Source organism: Ostrea edulis, chromosome 3, assembly GCF_947568905.1.
Source record: "Ostrea edulis chromosome 3, xbOstEdul1.1, whole genome shotgun sequence".
Lineage (NCBI taxonomy): Eukaryota > Metazoa > Mollusca > Bivalvia > Ostreida > Ostreidae > Ostrea > Ostrea edulis.
This window is the reverse complement of record NC_079166.1, coordinates 62,749,845-62,770,374: the sequence shown is the minus strand read 5'-3', so window position 1 is coordinate 62,770,374 and position 20,530 is coordinate 62,749,845. Positions and strand designations below refer to the sequence as shown.

The following is a 20,530-nucleotide window of genomic DNA, read 5'->3' as shown; positions in this document are numbered from 1 at the left end:
ACAATGTACTCAGCATCACAACAGTCTCACAGTTAATTTTCATCAAGTTTTCGAAAATACAGGGTCCTATTATTTTGGATGGACAAAAAGACGATAGTCTGAAGGTGCTGATAGAACAGATTTTCGATATGATCATTTCTCTTACAGTGAACATCATAATAGGAGTGATACATAGCATGTAGATATACTGGCGACATCAAACCTAACTGGTTCAATGCCTTAAAGTTAGATTTAACATGGTTAGCAACCATGTATATATATATATATTCATTGAAATTTATTCATATGCCGAATGAGAGCATTGAGTATGTGTACAGTATATATAGCTTTCTTGTATAAAAAAAAAGCAATTTTTTGGTGACATTTATAAATGACTTTGATGAAAAAAGTATCCATTTTTATAAGATTTTTCTATAAAAGTATAGAGAGACTTATAGTGGTATTTCACGTAAATGCCAGAATTCACACGCTTAACACTCAACTTTTCATTACAATTTTTGTTAGTTTTGCTGAGAGCTTATGATCCATCACTCCTATCAAGAGTAGCGTAACTCTGCTCAGTTGTAAGGAAAAAACAGTCAAGAGTTCTGAAAATAATTTATTTGTGAATCAAATTTTAAAATGTTTGAAAAATAATTCAACCTGGTGGGGGTTCAATACCCCCTCCCATCCCCTCACTGAAGAAGGGCACTGCACCCCTTGTCATGACCCCTCGTGGGGTTCAATACCCTCCTCCCATCCCCTCACTGAAGAAGGGCACTGCACCCCTTGTCATGACCCCTTGTGGGTTCAATACCCTCCTCTCATCCCTTCACTGAAGAAGGGCACTGCACCCCTTATGACCCCTGGAGGGGTTCAATACCCCCCTCCCATCCCCTCACTGAAGAAGGGCACTGCACCCTTGTCATGACCCCTTGAATTCTCAGCCAGGTTCTATCCAAGTTATTTCTCCAAATTAATTTCTGCTGTTACGAGTTTTTTTTTTACCTTCTCTAAGCAGCACCTCAGGTGCGATATAGTTTGGCGTTCCCACTAGAGAGTGAGCGAGACATCGATGTCGTTCACGCTGACGCCGTCGTTCTAGCGGTTTGAGTATTTCATTACAGCGACACTCTACTTCCATTGCACAACTAACATCCATGGAATCCTGTCGAGGATGCAGCCCATCTACAAAATCACACAACGTATTAACATACAGGCTGGAATATTCTGGAGAAGATATTCAACAAAATCCATGGATTCCTGACTTAAATACAAGCCATCTACAAAGTCATGCAATCATGATTTTACTGAAGAAACATGTTAGACGGAACATTAAACAACATGGACAAGGGAAAGAGGGGTTTGGAGGGTAATATTCAATAGGTCAAGTGACCAAAAGCACAGAGAAAACTGTGCAGTAAAGTTCTATTTGATCCAAACCTTCTAAAATACTGTACAGTAATGGACTATGAAAATGGACCCACTAATATAATGGACTGAAAATGGACCCACTAATATAATGGACTGAAAATGGACCCCACTAATATAATGGACTGAAAATGGACCCACTAATATAATGGACTGAAAATGGACCCACTAATAGGATGGACTAATAATGGACTTCTATTTATAATGGACTAAAAGTGAACCTACTAACATTAATGGAGTCACAGTAATTTGAGACATCTAGTGATTAGATGTACACTACAAGAATCCATCATTGCTATACATTCAACAAGAGTTCAGTGGGGAAACTTCAGGGAAAATAACTCTAGCCTAGTCAGCTGTTCAGTTTTTGTAACACTAACTGCAGAGATGATCGACATCCAACTCTAGATGTAATGAGCGTTATATATAAATTATATATACATATGTGTGTGTGTGTGTGTGTGTATATATATATATATATATACACACACACACACACATACATATAGAGACATACATATACACATACATAATGTGACATTTTGTTAAAGTACATGATGTACACATTATCATTACACATGTACTTAGTTCATGACATCATGAACAATTTCAACTGTAAGGACATAAAAACTCGATAATAAAAAATTAAAAGTCAATGAACTTCAAAAAGTATGTGAAAAATTCAAGTGCAAAAAGGTCATCAACATATATCCTTCATCAAGCCTATACTCAAGCTGTTGCCAGTGTTTTGTACCAATATCTAAAGAACAAGTGAATTAAACAGACTGGGGTTTCTTTTGTGAAATACATAAATTCAGACAACATATTTCATGATAAATTCATAGCATGGAAAACAAAATTTGTTAAACTACCAGCACAAATTCAAATTTGAATTTATATATTTCATGTTTTATATGTACGGTATCTTATTTGCTCAGTTACAAGCATGTGTTAATACAGACTAATTATTTCAGAAGGATTAACACTGCTTAATTCCAATATAACTTGTAAATTGTGAGTTGGATGGCATTTTGTGCGTTAAATCTAATGCGAGATTAGTCTGTTGCGAGTTGAGTTTATTGCGATATGTCAAAAAAAAAAGACTTCTATATTGACAGAATATCTAGCTCTTTCTCATATTGAAAAACCTTGTTCATAATAAAAAAAAAGCCTTATATATAATACATTTCAATATTATTTAATACAACCAAAATAATGCTCCACAAAATTATACAAGATTTACAATACACAGCTTTGAGCGGAGTTTTGTCAATTGACATGGTTGAGTACACCAAAAGAGTATAAAGCTTGATTTCCAAACTGTCTAGTGATGTCAAACATTGACCCCAACATTGATAACGTGACATGCTACTTCATTCACTTAGTCCCCGTATTTATTAATTTATCTTTAGTAATGGCTCGTGTCTTTCAGTAAACAAAATTTTCATCTTGACATTTCCTTTCCCATCCCTATCAAACAAACCCACTGATTTCATAGCTTGTCAAAAAAAAATCCTCATCTTGGGGACAAAATTATGTACTTTAAAATCATGACACGGCCCCCTATAGCGTCAAGGAAAAGAATGCTTTGTTTGCTTTTTCAGGTATTTAGTATAACCCCCCAATAATCATTAGCGAATCAAGAATTTTGACAACGGCTTTCCTTGGCAATAAGGATGTGTGCCATACATTACAATGAAAAATTAAATTTGCTTTCAACAGAAAAAAATCAATAGATTGTCTAAAATCTATTAGACATTATATTTAAAAAATTTATGAGGGTGATTACGAGTACATATTTAAATGGATGTCTGTGATAAAAGATTCATTAAATGTTTTCTCATCAACCGATGAAATCCTGATAATTATCCATCTAGATATGAGTCTAAACCCATTGTAAATATCTATTCTATGAAACAGAAGTCATTTCTACTTATCTTAACACGCTTATTTATATACATTGTAGCATGTAATGGAAGCTAGGGCTGTAATTTAACGCTTTATAAACAATGATAAAATACGACACAATAAAAAAAACAACTGTGAACCAATTAATAATGTAATTTAATTAATAAAATAAATTTTATTAAGAAATTTTGAAAATTTCATATAACGTGGAACAATTTTGCTGCAGCAACATAATGAAAACTGAGGAGCCTTAAATGTTTATTGAGACATCATTCCTAATATTTATTGTGACATCATTCCTAGCCTGTCCTAATGACATCATTCTGAGGAGCCTAATGTTTATTGCGACATCATTCCTAATGTTTATTGTGACATCATTCCTAGCCTGTCCTAATGACATCATTATGGTGTGACTAAATACATTGATAAAGTCAGGTGAACCTATCAAATTTTTACATGTATGTAATGAATTAAATCATAACATCTCCTGTGGGGATCTGGGTTAGAATAGGTCCTCAGTACCCCTTGCTTGTCGTAAGAGGCGACTAAATGGGACGGTCCTTCTGAATCAGATGAGACAGCAAAAACTGAGGCCCCATGTCACAGCAGGTGTGGCAAAATAAAGATCCCTCCCTGCTCAAAGGCTATAAGTGCCGAACATATAGACCTAAATCTTGCAGCCCTTCACCGGCAATGGTGACGTCTCCATACGAGTGAAATATTCTAAAGAGGGACGTTGCATCATGAGCAATATTCAATCATTCAATCAACCATATTGAGCCTATTAAGCTGGTTGTAATAATAAAACTACTAAATCGAAGCTGGTAATTGCTTCTTATATTCTAAGTTTTTCGAAAAACTAATGACTTAAAACTGGTTGTTTCTAAACCTAATGAGTCTATGATTCAGTCTAAAACTGAATTTCATTTCATTCTTAGATGTCCTTTATATTACGAAATAAGAAAAAGATATATTAAACAATTCTACTATGTAAAACCAAGTGTATATAAACTTATAAAATTACTGAGTGTAAATAACGTTACAGAACTGAGTAATTTAGGTAAATATCTTAAATGTGCCACAAAATTACGTAAGGAAAGTGTTGCTAATTAGCACAATAGACTATTATATATATACTTACTTTTTTGTTAATCAGTATTATAATGTATGAATATATGCATGCATATGATTGAATGTTAAACAAGATCACTTTGGAATGTTATTTAACATGTTTAAGTTTATGCACTCTCCATATACTGTATGTTGTTATATTTTAAAACTGTATTGTATGTACATATGTAATTAAGTCCAATGAGCCGCATGGCTCACGGAAATAAAGAAACATGAAACATGGTTGAGTCTGTGAAGATGGTGTAGATTGTTTCTAAATGAGTGAGTCTATGATTAGTAAAAAGCTGGTTGAGTCTATGTTGGTTGTTACTAAACTAATGAATCTTGAGCCGTTGATACCGAGAGCAATTTATCTGCTCCTTGAAATGTTTCACTTTGTAAATTTCTTAATAGCTACACGATAAAAGTTTTGATCTGACCGCATTCCAAAATCTGAGAAACTCTTGAAGACTTTTGGCTATCAAAAGTCTACAAGCAGCAACATGGCAATTTATTTCTTCTGTCACTGAGTTTAATCATCTATTAGAAAGAAAATTTTAATGGCCATAGATTCCTACTTTATCAATACTTCTTCAGATTTGCTACAACCTGGGGAGGAATGTAATGCGACTCTCAGATTCTTATAATGCTTTCTGCGAACTTGGGAGGAATGTTGGATTTGACTTTCAGATTATCATTGCTTTCTGCGATTAAAACACCCTACAATTACCCTCACTTCACAAATTTCTCAATGTGCCCATCTCATCATACCATTTCTTGTTTTCAATGGATCCCTGAGTGGATGGTGCTTCCTGTGAATTCTATCTGCACACTTTGTGTCTATCACCCTGATTAGATAACTGGTTTTGAACTGTTGAAACGACTTTGTAACTGAGACAGCTTGTAAGGAGAGCACTATAATTTGTGGGTAAACTATAGAACAATCGGCCCAATTATGAGATTGTCGGGGATTAGAAAAAAATGATACCAACGTCTCTTATTGTTGTAGAAAGAGGTCAGAAAACCTATGGAATGGGGAATTCTGGGTAACCATGCTCGTAAAGAAATGCAGTGCACCAAGGTTGCGAAATGCACTCGGAAAACCGCGGTGTTAACAGCTGAAAAATGACTGAGTATTGCAAAACAAATGATGTAACCAAAACTTTTAGAATATATCAAAGGCCGTACCAACACTAGGCTGATTGCATGCATGTACACTTGGCGAAACACTGGATGTTAGCACACCAGAGTACCAGCCACATACTGCACTGTTTAAGCAGGTCGAGTAATCACCATTGTATAAACACATATTTATTTTATCTAGATGATACTAGTTTAACAGTATTTTAAGTGACTCAATGAGAAAAAACCTTGGGCTGAACTCTATATCAAACCTGAAGACATACCAACTCTAGCTGAAACTTAATTCACATGCATCATGAAGTAGAAATGCTCCATTCTATAAAAATCTATATTGACATTAAAAAAATGCATGGGAAAAAAGCACCACATTTTTGTATTGTGCCCCTACAATATGATACATGTAGACCTATAAATATATGATAAAATCTGCCACAATATTGGAAGAGGGATTACAAACTTATACTCCACTGAGTCTGTTATTAGCTTACAGTGGAGCTCTCGCTAAGTGTGAGGCTTGACTCTTGACCTGTCTGAGTGAGACTTGGGACTTCTTGAAAAAATCTCTATAACTTAAGTTTGAGTTTTCTTATATATGAGCAATCAAAATTTGAGTAAAATCTCAGATTTAAGTCCAAGTTTCAACTTAAACTTGTTTCCAGGACAAGTCAGACTGAAGTTTTAGAATGGAGCGCCCATTCCTAAGTGCAAACAGAGTGCAATAGGAGATGGGTGCAAAAGTCCTTAATTAAAGAAGATGTCCTTAGCTAGATGTCACAAATGAACAATATCCTCGGACATCACAAGAGCAACAAAGACCACAGATTGTACACCATCAATGATCATTAATTTAGTGTTAAGCCCCCCCCCCCCCCCCCCCCCCCCTATGATTAACAGCAAACTTGTAAAACACCACTGGCTAAAATGGTGTGACCTTAAAATTTATCCTTACAGCTTTTGTTGTCAGATTCCACAAAAACCCAATCCTCTGTTAATGCGAGAAGAATTTATGGCTAACAATTTCAAATCTAGTCCGTTTTATTCCCAAAGAAAACAATGAAAGGGGCTTCACCCCATTCTTGTCTTTATTTTTCTCTCCCCACAAATCCTTTTCTTCTGAACGACAAATTCCAGACAATTTTCTATGTGGAGCCCACGATCAAAAGGTTGTGAACAGTCAACAGAATAAAAAAAATACTCTGGCACAAAGACAACTATCATATAGGAAAATTAAAACCTCAATCATGTCAATTTAAAACATTCTTGTCCTAGATTGCATTCCATTTAATAAGGAGACATACTTCAAATAGTTGGAATGATACCATCTTAATGTGAAGTATTAATTTCAAAAAAAATACTTTGTGTACAGACAATAGAATTACTGTCAAAGCAAAAGATACCTTTATTCTACATTGCATTAACATTATCAAGAAAAGAATTTTTAGAATTAAAATGTCAAAAGGTTATATTCTTTCACGAATCTCAACACGAGAATACTGGTAGATGCCTCACAATGTAACACTCCCGATTCTTAACACTGACAATCTAAATTGTTACTGAATATAGGTCCTTGCTTAGGAATTGTGAACATTGCATCTCGATGCAAGGGTGGAGGTAAAATCTGTGACAGGAGGGGAAGGGGGGGGGGATTCCAATAACTAGGAGTGTATTCACAACTCAGAGTTGTTGATAATGGGATCCTGGGTCTGTTAATCTTTTCATGTCACAAATTGAAAGTTGAAGTAGTCAGGAAGTTGAGGAGATATATATCTATCAAAATGATCATAAAATGACAGGATGCATTACATTGTGGTGGTGTTGGAAATCTAAAAAAATTAACTCATGCACTATAGGGGCTTGCTCCCATTAAAAAAAATATTGTTACGTAAATAATACTTAATAGATATTTCACAAGATATATAGTTATTTTTTACAATATTTTTGAACTGAGAACAAGCCCCGGTGCCTCATGTAACCAAAACAAAAATATGCAAGATTATAGTGCAATTTAACCATTATAAAAAATAAATTAAAAGTTCTCTAATTTACAAAAAAACAAACAAACTTATTATATCCTGACACTTAAGCATCGATCATGTACTTCTGTTTGAGAAAATTGTAACGATGTGTTATTCCTCAGAATTGGTTTTGAAAATCACTGCTCCCCTTCCCCCTTTCTAGTTCTTTCGATTTAACACTATACTTACAGTTCAAGTTTGGGCATATAACACATGAGAAATGGTCCGAGTGTGTCTAAGCCACTCCCTATTAACTAAGGGCCTTTAGTTAGGGACTGGCTTAGACACATTCCAGGGCCCTTAGTTACGGTGGATTAGACACATTCCGGGGCCCTTAGTTAGGGACTGGATTAGACACATTCCGGGGCCCTTAGTTAGGGACTGGATTAGACACATTCCGGGGCCTTTAGTTAGGGACTGGATTAGACACATTCCGGGGCCCTTAGTTAGGGACTGGCTTAGACACATTCCGGGGCCCTTAGTTTGGGACTGGCTTAGACACATTCTGGGGCCTTTAGTTAGGGACTGGCTTAGACACATTCCGGGGCCTTTAGTTAGGGACTGGCTTAGACACATTCTGGGGCCCTTAGTTAGGGACTGGCTTAGACACATTCCGGGGCCCTTAGTTAGGGACTGGCTTAGACACATTCCGGGGCCCTTAGTTAGGGACTGGCTTAGACACATTCCGGGGCCCTTAGTTAGGGACTGGCTTAGACACATTCTGGGGCATGCATTATTAATCAAGCTTTTTTTTAAGCCCGAAAAGAACAGCTTATAGAACAGATAATTCTGTCTAGCATATAATGTATTATATAGTCAATGGAAAGTGTACCTCTTCATGTTCTAAAACAAACACTTATTCACTCAGTTTCAAGGGCATCAAATTTATGTGACTTGAGAAGAAATAGCATGGTTGTAGCCTGTAGGGTCTCAAAATGATAATTCATTTCTTCTATTCATAAGAGAGGGGGTTTGGTTGGGGGGATTTGAATTTGTACCCAGCAAACATGATCTCCATGAAAAGGTAACAATGATCATTCAATCTCTTAACTCCTATAAAAGGTGAAGATAACGAACATTGATCAATCTCATGACTCCTACTATAAGGAATACAAAATTAAGAGTTGGGCAAACACAGACCACTGGACACACCAGAGGTGGGATCAGGTGCAGAGGAGGAGTAAGCATCCCCTGTCAACCGGTCACACCCGCTGCGAGTCCTATGTCTTGATCAGGTAACCGAAGTAATCTGTAGTCAGAGTCAGTGTGCCAAGAACTGCCTAACAGTTGTTGTGAAACGTCAGACAGCATTTGACCCAATGATAGCTTGTATTGGCAAACTAGACAGACTGTATTGACAAACTAGATCATTATAACGATCATAAAATTTGCGAAATGCTGACTAATTTCAACGAGACTGTTGAAACCCCTGTAACATGAACTCGTTTGTCAGTAGTCTGCCTCGATTTAAAAACTGATCATACGTAGAACAAGCTCTTGCATATCTAATCATTGAGAGATATAAATACCATATGTATGCAGGTGATAACAATATTGCAACATAAATATGGGAAGCTGACGATGGAGAAGCTGGTATCATCATGTTTGTCAAAAAGTAGAGTTGTTAGTTTGCCATTAATATCTATTTTTAATAAAATATCTAATATCTATGAAAATCAAAACATAATATATATATATCTATATACATATACCCACCTTTCTGGTAATATTTGGAGTTATGAGTCCACCGAAAACCTGTGCATAGACCAAAGTCTGTCAATTTGATGTGGCCGTCCTTGTCGATCAGAATATTGTCCGGTTTGATATCCCTATGAATAAATCCCATTTTATGCACACTTTCAATGGCTAGCACTAATTCTGCAATGTAACACTGAGCTAGATCTTCTTTGAAAATTCCAAATTTAATCAGAAGTCCCATCAGGTCCCCACCAGGCACATAATCCATCACAAAATACAGATTATCCCGATCCTGATACGAATAATATAACTTCACCACCCATTCGTTGTCAGCTTCCGCTAAAATATCACGCTCCGCTTTCACATGAGCGACTTGGTTTCGTTTTAACACATCACTTTTTCTTAACGTTTTCATGGCATATAAATGACCCACGTCTCTTTTCCTCACTAACGAAACTTCCCCAAATGCACCCACCCCAAGAGTTTTGATTTTTTCAAACATGTCTCTTCTCATTTTGGCACGGCGTAATCTGATGTAGTTTGATTCTTTTTGATTCAACATCCGACGCATTTGTTGCTGAGCATCTTCTGAAAGACCAACTTTGTTCATCTCGCGTTCCAACTGAAACCTTCGCGTCACCCTCTCCTTGCAGGCCTTTAGGACGTTCTCCACATGCTGCTCCATGTAGAATTTGAAAGCCTGCGGAGAATAATTTTTCAATCTGCCCTCAGGGCGAAGTCTATCACAGTCCTTGAACTCGTTTTTCCTCTCCGGCATCGGAGACGTGCAGCGAGTTTTTTCTTGAGTACTACTCGCATCGGACACAGTCGATAATGTTTCATCAGTCTCATCATCTTTGTTTGCACCATTAATATTCACAGTTTGCACGCTAGGCGTTTGTTTATTGGGAGGGGGTGGTATAGGAGGTGGCCCCGCCCCAACATTTGGTTTGGAGGTGGGGACAAGGGTAGAGGAGGCCTCTGAGCTCTCTGACACTTGGACTAAAGGCACACGTGGAGGAATGGGGGGCTGCGGGCTATCACTGTGATACACAGGGGGAGCTGTGGTATGGGGCACCTGTAGTGGTGTAAATCCCTGGGGTACTTGAGGGGGCATAGCTGTAATTTGGTGATGTAACTGATGGGGTAGATGAGGGTATTGTGAGGGGGGTTGGTTGTATTGCGGTACAGGCTGTAGAATCGGTTGTACTACTTGCACCGACCTCCCCGGATAAGGGGGTGGCGGCTTGTCGGGGATATCCGAGTTCGTGGAAGGTGTAGATGTGGTTGAATGAATAGACATGGGTGACTGATTCGTTGCTCGTGAGGAATTCGGAGAGTCTGACCTCGGTGTTGAGGTGGGGGTTTCGGAGGACGGTCTATAATACATTCCGTACACATTAGAAGGGAACTGAGGTGTACTGATGCGCGTCTGAAGACCTCGCTTTTGACTCTGATTCTGTAAATGTGCTGCATACTGCTCCGGTGTCAACATCTGAGGAGACTGTCTGGTGATTTGGATCTGAATGTTGTTAGACGCCTGTAGCTGTGTTGCCGAGGGAATACCGTTGTTTGAAGGGTTGATTTGAGCCTGGTAAGACGATATGTAACTTCCCGTGGACGTCTGGGGGTTTTGTGGCGACTGACCAGGGCCAGTAGCCATTTGTAACATTGGTTTTGATACCGCTACACTTTCCACAGACTGCATCACAATATGGGGCTGTTTTGCCCCCCACGTATGCATCGGCTGGGGTTGGGAGGTCCCTGCACTCTGCGGTTTAGGTAACTTTATCTGAACACTATTTAAATTGTTTCCAGAAATTTTCACAGTTGCCGGCGTGTTAGTCCGGCTTTGGCTGTATGGAGGCGGACATTTGATCGTGATGTTCTGTCCTAGACCATTAGCACTATTTATAGCATTTGCGGGATAATGCCCCACAGGGTGGCTCTTCGCGTTCTGGATTATCACAGGCTGTCGGCCCACAGGGCTCATACCTCTTTGTGGTGTCACAGGGCCACTTCCAGAGGGTGATGGGGTAGGAGGATTCTGGGATTGTGGGGGAGGTGGTGTTGATTGGGCCACCTGTACAGTACTGTAAGCAATGTACTGCTGGGGGGTGGGAGGGTTCGTTTTCAGAACTTGTCCCCCTGCAGGTTGCACCATCATAGGTGGCGCCTGAAGTCTAGCCGTGGTCGGAAGACTCCCGGTCATGGTGGTTTCAACGACCACTGTTTCTGTGGAGGAGGTGATGATCGGGGCTCTAGGAGGGACTGGGGGTGGGGTCTGGTCCCCATTCACCGTAACACTGGGGGTGGAGTGGGGGGTCCCTTGTCTGGATGCATGGTTGACTTCGTATACAGGTGGCACCCGACTCGCGACAGATGTTAGCGGTGAAGCAGTGTCTGACCGCTGGTCAGTCTCTGACGGAGCCTTTCCATACTTTGACTCAAAACTAGGTTTCCTTTTGACTGGTTTCGAATATGGGTTTGCAACTGCAAAGAAATCAACGCATAAATTTCTGTCTTATGGTACATTATTTAAACTCTTAATATATTTTGTTTAATGTTACAATATAATTTGAGATTTGATTCAGCCATAATTTAAGTCGTAGCAAAGATTCTACAACAATTCTAAAATACAAAATCTTTGCATTAACCTTTTAAAAAAAAAAAAAATATTACCATGATTATATCTATAAGTGAAATATCAGATTTTAAATTTCTTTCATTGCCTGATTTTAATTCTTATCACTTACTTGTATTCTTCACACCATTTTTCCCTTTTAGGTCATTCAGTTTGGAAAGGCGATTTGACAGTTCCTGCAAAAATAGAGGGGGACATAAGCCAAATGGGACACAATAAGTCTTCAGTGAAAACAACTTCATACACATCACTTTTCTTTCCTATACTTTTACATTTTCTGATCTACATCAGTGGAATTATTAGGAGCTGACAACAGTCACTTACATCAATTCAACAGCAGAATAAAAATAGACATGTCTTCAAATTATTTCTTAGATCATGTTAATTTCAAATTCATGCTGCTTGGAGTTTATTCACACTTCATTACATCTCCAAACAGAGAGAGAGAGAGAGAGAGAGAGAGAGAGAGAGAGAGAGAGAGAGAGAGAGAGAGAGAGAGAGATTTAAAAAGGAAAGCCATTTAATGTGGCTTAAGATAATTCCCAGAATAAGTTCCAATCACACCACGCCTGAATTGACTCATTATTGATTGTAACTTGTTTGATTATGATTTGCAAATTTGCGAGATAGATTTGTCATTTTGCAAGTTTAGACCACCTGCCAAAAACTGTTTCTTACAAAAGTAAGTTTCTGACATTTTCAAAATTGTCACTTTCGAAAATCAACTCCAAGGATAGGTGGCCTTGAATTAATAAAAAAAACAACCCACTAAATTATCCACAGAATATATGCACAGTGAGAGAATATTAGGTCTGACAGTAAAAATTTATTAGCAGAGTCTCTAACTCATACTGCTATTCATTAATATATATACATGAACATACAAATTGAAATAATAATAATTAATGACCATAAGTCATGTATGATATTACTACATGTATGTAAAAACCATATAATTTATTTGCATAAAAAAGACTAAATATTTACTTTTCAAAATCAATTTTAAATATGCAATTCATAATGCCTCAAAAGTTTTTAAAACCTCATCGTTGCAAACCACGGTTTTGAGTCCACACAAACTCCCTTAAACAATGGAGAAATCTGACAATTTTAAAATTCATGATCCATGAAAATACACATCCCCAATACTGCGCAATATTGGTAATCTACGAAAATATTAAGATCCCAAAAATATGAGTGACCATAATTTTTTTTTTATAACTTGGCCTTAACTCATAATTCTTTTACACCAAATTTTGACCTTGCAAAGTAAATACTATACAATATACACATCTGATCCTAAATTTGATCTCTTTGTACTGGTCTAAAATTACCTGGGGCTCAATAGCTGGTTATACAAGTACATATGTCACCAAATAAATCAGACATGATAAAAAATTTCTGTAAAATTCAATCCAAAATCGATAGTGAACAAAGATTAGCCTCCATAATAACTCGAGTGAGAATCTATACTGAAAATCTAAGAACTTAAAAAAAAAAATCATTTTCAATCATTAAACCTAAAAATGGTGAGATATCCTACAATCTATAGCAATAAATCATGCAGATTCTGCCAATCACCGCATGAAGTCAAAATACCCCCTTTTTAAAAAATCTTGTTGGGCAATAATAATTGCAATAGCCATAAACATTCTTGTTAATTAATCCCGCGATGGATGCTATTTCTTTCCCCGTTACCCTGGCCCTTGTCCAATGTACTACAAAAAACTGCCCTGGGACACCGACTAATTACAACAGACAAGTCACATATCTGGAATGCTGGTCTTGTTGACAGTTAAGGGCTTTTTAAAATTCCTACAATGCCGAATATTTTCTTACTAACAAATAAAATTTGTACTAGTTGCTCTTCCAATTAAGATATCAACCCAGACTTAATAATGCCCTTCATCGACTGATATGTAAATTTATTCACAGTTGCTTCTTCATCTCAAATTTTTTTCACTTTCTCTACAGATTTCAGCTCGTAATTCAATGTGGCATGTGTGCTGGGGAGGTGGTTGGAGGGTTGGTTACAGAATAGTTACAATGGATATACAAATGTTCACCCAGTGTGCTCCAACTGTCCTATAACAGAGATAGTTTTATTAAGAAATTGTTGGAATTTCCAATGATTTCTATCTCTTTATAGAATCTTTTATTTTCTTACACCCACAGAATGACAACAAATTATTGTGTATTCTCTATGCTTTAAATTGTCTAAAAAGAAGACTGACTCTATTTCTGCCTTGTTTACAGATGTTTCGATAAAATGCTCACCGATTTTTCAGAAGGAGAATACATACTGGGTAATTACACCTCTCTCATAGAGAGACAAGAGATTTAAACTTCTAAGCCCCCATTTAACAAAGGAATGTGTGTCCATGTCTTTTGTTGAAACCTGGTTTTTTTTTTAGCAAAGAAGTTGCAATCCATTGAATGTCTTGCATGCAGAGACTTCTAACTCAAGGTTAAAAGGTACGACCAATCGGTAGCAGAATGAAATATGATACACTGGAATTTCTGCAGGAAAACAAATCATCAAAAACACATGTCCAATTAATTGATCAGGACAAAAGAATCGAGATCTAAAAGACCATTTTCTTGCCTGGAAAGAGTACGTCTTTCCTCGATGAAAAGATAGGTTTTTCCACATCAAATTGGGGTTTCCTTGGTAAATTTAAATCACAAAAGCAAAACAAAAATATGTACATCTTGTTTGTTTATACAGACATGCCCCTCTAACACATAAACAGTTTACACATATTCGCCTTTGTGGAGGTTCAATTTGCCAGGAATGCGGTGGAGTTATGTTGGCAGACATGACCACAGGTCAGGAGTCTGAGGGACAATAAACCATTTCACACCACACTGACCCTTCTGTGCTGGTTCCCGTCCCACGCCCTGCTCCTACACCAAAAGGGTGATGAGTTTGAAAAATATGTCGGTTCTGTCATCTCAAGGGCACACACACCCATAAAAAATAGTTAGAGCAACAGTGTTACAGAGAGCGCAATCATAGGATGCTGCGGGGATTATGGTCAGGTAATTCAAAACATCCAGCTCCTCTGCAGATGGCAAGACAATGACCATGGCAGATGGGCTGATGTTGCACTTTCTCAAAAGACATGTGACCAGTTTGTGCAAATACATTTCCTATTGAAGTTGTGCTCACTTTTTATTATTACAGAACTTGTGCTCACTTTTCATCACTGCGCAAGTTGTGCTAACTTTTTATTAATACTATAGAAGCTAGTTCAGTGCTCACTACTTTAAACTGTTATTTACTATTTTTATGTACTATTTAAGAGAAAATTGTTAAATAGCTGTCTAGAGATTCTGAGAGTTCAATAGGGAAATAATATGATGATTCAGAAGAATAAATTCATTTCCACTGCCGGCCTGATTCCCCCACATGTATGAACATCTTGGAATGTCTTGGTAAGAAAAGCTGATGGATTACAGGGTCTGTAAGTCTTCTCCCAAGTAACACTGCCTGATATTCCGAACATAGTTCTCAGAAAACTACTAAATACCACAAACAACCTTATTTCACTGAGAGCACAGAGACAATGAAACGGAGATTTACCCAGGCAACAAAGCCAGCAGACTGTCTTACATCTTAAAACTGGCTAAACCTCAATCACTTGCGTCTAAGTTTGCCCAGTTTCTGCGGTGACATTGATTTTAGATTTAAATATCTGTAGGAATTCGAGATATTCTTTGTGATGTTTACACAGATCCAATCTAAGCATTTCATTGAGACAATCTGGTATAATCCTCTAGTCTTTCATCATGAAACCTGAACAGATTTCTACTGAACCAGTTTACAAAACCAGTCAACCATTAACAATCCAGAGGTCTTAGAAGAAAGAGTATTTCATAATTTTGACATTAAATCATATTTTCCTTTACTTTCATATAATGAGGTCACAAATGATTTCTATTACAACTTATTATTATCTTTTTAAATAGAAAGAGCATTTCATAATTTTGACATTAAATCATAAACTTTTCTTTACTTTCATATATAATGAGGTCATAATTGATATCTATTACAACTTATTATTATCTTTTTAAAGACCGAAAATACCCCAGTCACTGTCTTAATACAGAACATTGCTGTTACATGAGTAACACCATTCAAGTAAATTTCTAGGTATTCAACAAGAGCATTTCTCTAATTAATGTTCCAAAAATAGTTTGGGTATTTACAGTACACCTGGGATTCTCTCCAAACACTCTGAGCCCCAAAAGACATACACTGCATATCTTAAACAAGTGATGACTTGCAAATATTTTCCCCTCACCTAAAAACGTTTGGTATATATCCTAAGCTTTAAATTTGGAGCCATAAATGAAATATTATCCCTGCATTTTATGCACTTTTAATCTACCATGTGTAACATGAGTCCCCTGAAACTGGAGGGAAATTCCATAGAAAGGATCAGACTCGACAGATGGTTAATGGTATGTTTTAATATTTGGCAACGTGACCTGTAGCAGATTGCAACGTTTTGACAGCTTAACATGTGTAGTCTGCACATACATTTCCATGGCTCTTGTCTCATTAAAATTCAAGGATTTATGTAAATTGTGTTCTGAGATTTCCTTGTTATACATGCAGCATAGAATTTGTAGCAGAATTCCTTAAACATCTGGTATGCTATTTTTCCCATTTTGAATGTCCATTCCCCTCCGAGTGGTTGCTCCATGTATACTCCACCATGTCTATTTTAACGCTTAATTACAGGTTTACTTTAAACACCAATTATGAGACACAAATTTTTTTCACATGAAAATCCACAAAATTTTTGGAGAAAAGGGGGGGGGGGATACTGTTCAAAACTGTAAGATGCAAATTTAACATCAAAATGAGATGCGAAACAGATTTTCTATGCAAAGCCCGGGCATCTTTCCTACCATGCCCGCAACCAGCTGTTTTCATTGATATGGCAATGTGACAAGTAAGGAAATCTGTAACTTCTGATGGCAAGAGTTGTACCATACTCCTTGACATTAATCAAGCCATATATATGCCACCAAAAACAGCGTATAATACGACACAACCCACTGACAAATTCATAATTAATTTCATCATGCGGTCCTTCAAAACCACTCAGGGGGACTGTGTAACTTGTTAATTGAACTTTATCATAATTCTGACATTCCATAGTGTCAGTTCATTATCCAATCCACTACTAAAATAATAGGTCTAATTAATTGGGACCTCATTAAAGTTGAAGCATGTCACCGACACCCCCCCCCCCCCCCCCCTGCTCCACTGTTAAGTTTCCTATTCTATATTTTCAACCAATAAACACTAGACAAGCTGACTGAATGAACACAGCGGAGCTGAAAGAGAGAAAAAGCCTTTGGAATCAGCCCATAGAATTCCGACATGCTATCGCTGGAGATCAATGCTAACTTTAATACCATGTTCAATGAACACAAAAGATTCCCTCTTTCATAAACCCCTGTATGTCTTAGATCACCTCAAGGCAATATTTTTAAATCTCAATATTTAAATAAAAACTTTAAACCAGTACAAAGGACAACCTTTTTGGCCTCCACCACTCTATTTAATGTAGAGCAGAGTCCGGGAGTCTATGAATGGACATTACCTCGGATACCAGGGAACTGTCACTGGGTCTGAAGTAGCGTTTTCGTAGTCCTGGCATTCCCTCCGTCATTTTTGGCCAGCCTGGATGTAGCAACATAAAATCACCACAACAAAAATTCCAAGGCAGCCACTCACACAACTTTGAAGGGGGGTAAAGATGGGTTTTATTTTTTTTTCCAGTAAACCACTACTATCCTAATTCCTTGGTTCATCCCGTGTTTTGCTGTGTGTAAATGAAACCAATATGGCGGCCCAGGTGAGGTTTAAGTTCCTGTCGCACCTGAGTGAACACCAGAACGAGTGTCACAGCATGTTTTATAACCGCAGTCCCTACATTCCAGTCCTAGAGAAATCTCCTCCTTTTTTTTTTAAATATCCGAGTCCTATAGAACACACAAACGCAGAATGTTTAAGAAATGTAGATTTGTTTTGAGTCCATCAGAAATATTTGACTAGTCCTCCATTGGGTGATAAAACATAGCGAGGTTATTATTCACACCGATTTTACCTGAGCTAATCGGCTTGTGTCACCTGGTGAATTATTTCATTACCAAGCAAAGGGGAGAAAAGACAGAAAACCATTTTTTGTTAAAAAGTTTGGAGGTTTTGAATATGCATGAGAAACTACAATAGACAGATAGCATACACTGCCCACATCAGAATATTTCTCTTATTTTTTTTAATTCCAGGTGAATTGATGAATTAATTTGTGATTCCTACCTATACAGTTTTAAATAAACAGTCTTATTAAGAAGTTGAATTCGGAACTCATTACAAATATTTGATTTACACATTATTCAGGATAATCATTTACCATTCTTTCCAAAGTATTTTTTAAAATATTTTTTCCAAAATCGTCATATGAGCCAAATAAACGCGCTACTGGACTTTGCACTGTGCATAGCAGCAGTAATGAAATCTTAACATGCACACACTGCATGTTGCGTGTAAATTCTCCGCTTTTAAAATTCTAAAACAAATTTTTATACACATCACGTTTGTCTGCAGAGAAACGTTTGGATTCTTTTCCCTATCATTTTTTACCACTACTCGCAAATAAAACAAGCCAGATTTAAACCCCAGTATAAACACTGAAGTCTTGAACCTAACATACTTTACCATGTTAACTGCATGTGAAAAGTTTTTCTCTGATTTCTATATTATTTATTTTCTTTGATGCGTTAGAAACAATATATATGTGACTTGGTCTATCTCCTGATTTCCATGATTAAGGTGGAACAGCCCTCTCATGTACTAAACCTCTTGCTGTTGTCTGCTGCAAACATTCCCTGACGCACAATCTTACATAATTTTTCTTCTTTTCTAAGTGTAAGCATCTGATTCAATTGATGCCACCGTCTTATTTACGCAGAATCTCTGCTGGTATTGATGTGATGGGAAAAAATATCCAGACTGTTGATCTGATTAAAAACTCAAAAGAATGTTGAATGACGAATTAGAAAACGAAACCTTCCAACATCCAGACCCGAACTTATTGTAAAGTTCAACTCCCATGGGATTCTTAATATAATCATATCTAAACCTTCACAACTAATTCCCTCTTTTATCACAGAAAGCTACATGTTCAGACCTTCAATGTCAATAGCAACAAAAGATCATCAGTAGCAACACTAGATCCTCAATAGCAACACAAGATCATCGATAGCAACACAAGATTATCAGTAGCAATACAAGATCCTCAATAGCAACACAAGATCATCGATAGCAACACAAAATCATCAATAGCAGCACAAGATCATCTGTAGCAATACAAGATCATGGATAGCAACACAAGACCGTCGACAGCAACACAAGACCATCTATAACAACACAAGATCATGGATAGCAACACTAGATCTTCAATAGCAACACAAAATCTTACTTGCTAACAGCAAATACAATTAAACAAATTGGACCAAGTATCACCGTATCATTAACGAGAATCAACAATCAATCATTGATCAATAATTAATTAGTTGCAAGCCACTGTTAACACTGCAATGGAATTTTAAACACACAAACTCTGTATCATATAGCATCTGCGTTATAGAAATGATTGTGCTAATTATTGATCTGAATTTTATTCATTTAGGGGCACGTTGAATCTACTGGATTCTGATCCAGAGCTGCAGTAGTCCACAATTCTGATCCAGAACGGAGTTATATTTTAACATGTGGATCAACACATCTATAAGATTCTGATCCAGAACAGAGTTATATTTTAACATGTGGATCAACACATCTATAAGATTCTGATCCAGAACAGAGTTATATTTTAACATGTGGATCAACACATCTATAAGATTCTGATCCAGAACAGAGTTATATTTCAACATGTGGATCAATACATCTACAAGATTCTGATCCAGAACTGAGTTATATTTTATCATGTGGATCAACACATCTATAAGATTCTGATCCAGAACTGAGTTATATTTTATCATGTGGATCAACACATCTATAAGATTCTGATCCAGAACAGAGTTATATTTCAACATGTGGATCAACAAATCTATAGGATTCTGATCCAGAACGGAGTTGTATTTTAACATGTGGATCAACAAATCTATAAGATTCTGATCCAGAATTACTGTTCGGATTCAGTATATCTTTTTCTTGTTTTCATGGTTAAAGTATTTAATCACATGCAGGCTACCACCATGACATGATCCAATGCATTATGTAACAATTAACTGAGCATTAATTCAGGACGAACGTGTCAGTTTCCACGACGCCGCAGTTGTCTCTGTTCAGATGAGGGATAACATAAAGTTGAATGTTTTATGTTCAGGCAAATCAAATCACACTAAAATCTTAAAGTTTCCGACATTCTGATCTAGGACAGGGTCACAACGGATCAGATCACATAAACTCTTTGTACACTCCGAGGGGAGCAGTGGATGTTTTGGATTCAGCACGAATTGAGGTTGATGTCAAGACACTGCCCCATTTAATAGACTGTCATTGTAACAGCTGTGTTCT

General features: G+C 37.1%; 1 protein-coding gene across 4 annotated transcripts in view; it reads right to left on the bottom strand.

The window, feature by feature from the left end:
• The window catches only part of LOC125673981 (serine/threonine-protein kinase LATS1-like), a 35,008-nt gene that overhangs the window by 7,883 nt on the left and 6,595 nt on the right, over positions 1 to 20,530 (bottom strand). For 3 of the 4 annotated variants that reach the window (XM_048910945.2, XM_056158457.1, XM_056158458.1), the window contains exons 3-5: positions 12,041 to 12,104; positions 9,303 to 11,777; positions 988 to 1,167 (exon numbers count right to left, since the gene is read on the bottom strand). In XM_048910945.2, coding sequence (XP_048766902.2) covers positions 988 to 1,167; positions 9,303 to 11,777; positions 12,041 to 12,104 — 2,719 coding nt within the window. Of the gene's footprint in view, positions 1 to 987; positions 1,168 to 9,302; positions 11,778 to 12,040; positions 12,105 to 17,549; positions 20,525 to 20,530 lie in introns of those variants that run through there. The other variant, XM_056158459.1, reaches the window with a different exon arrangement.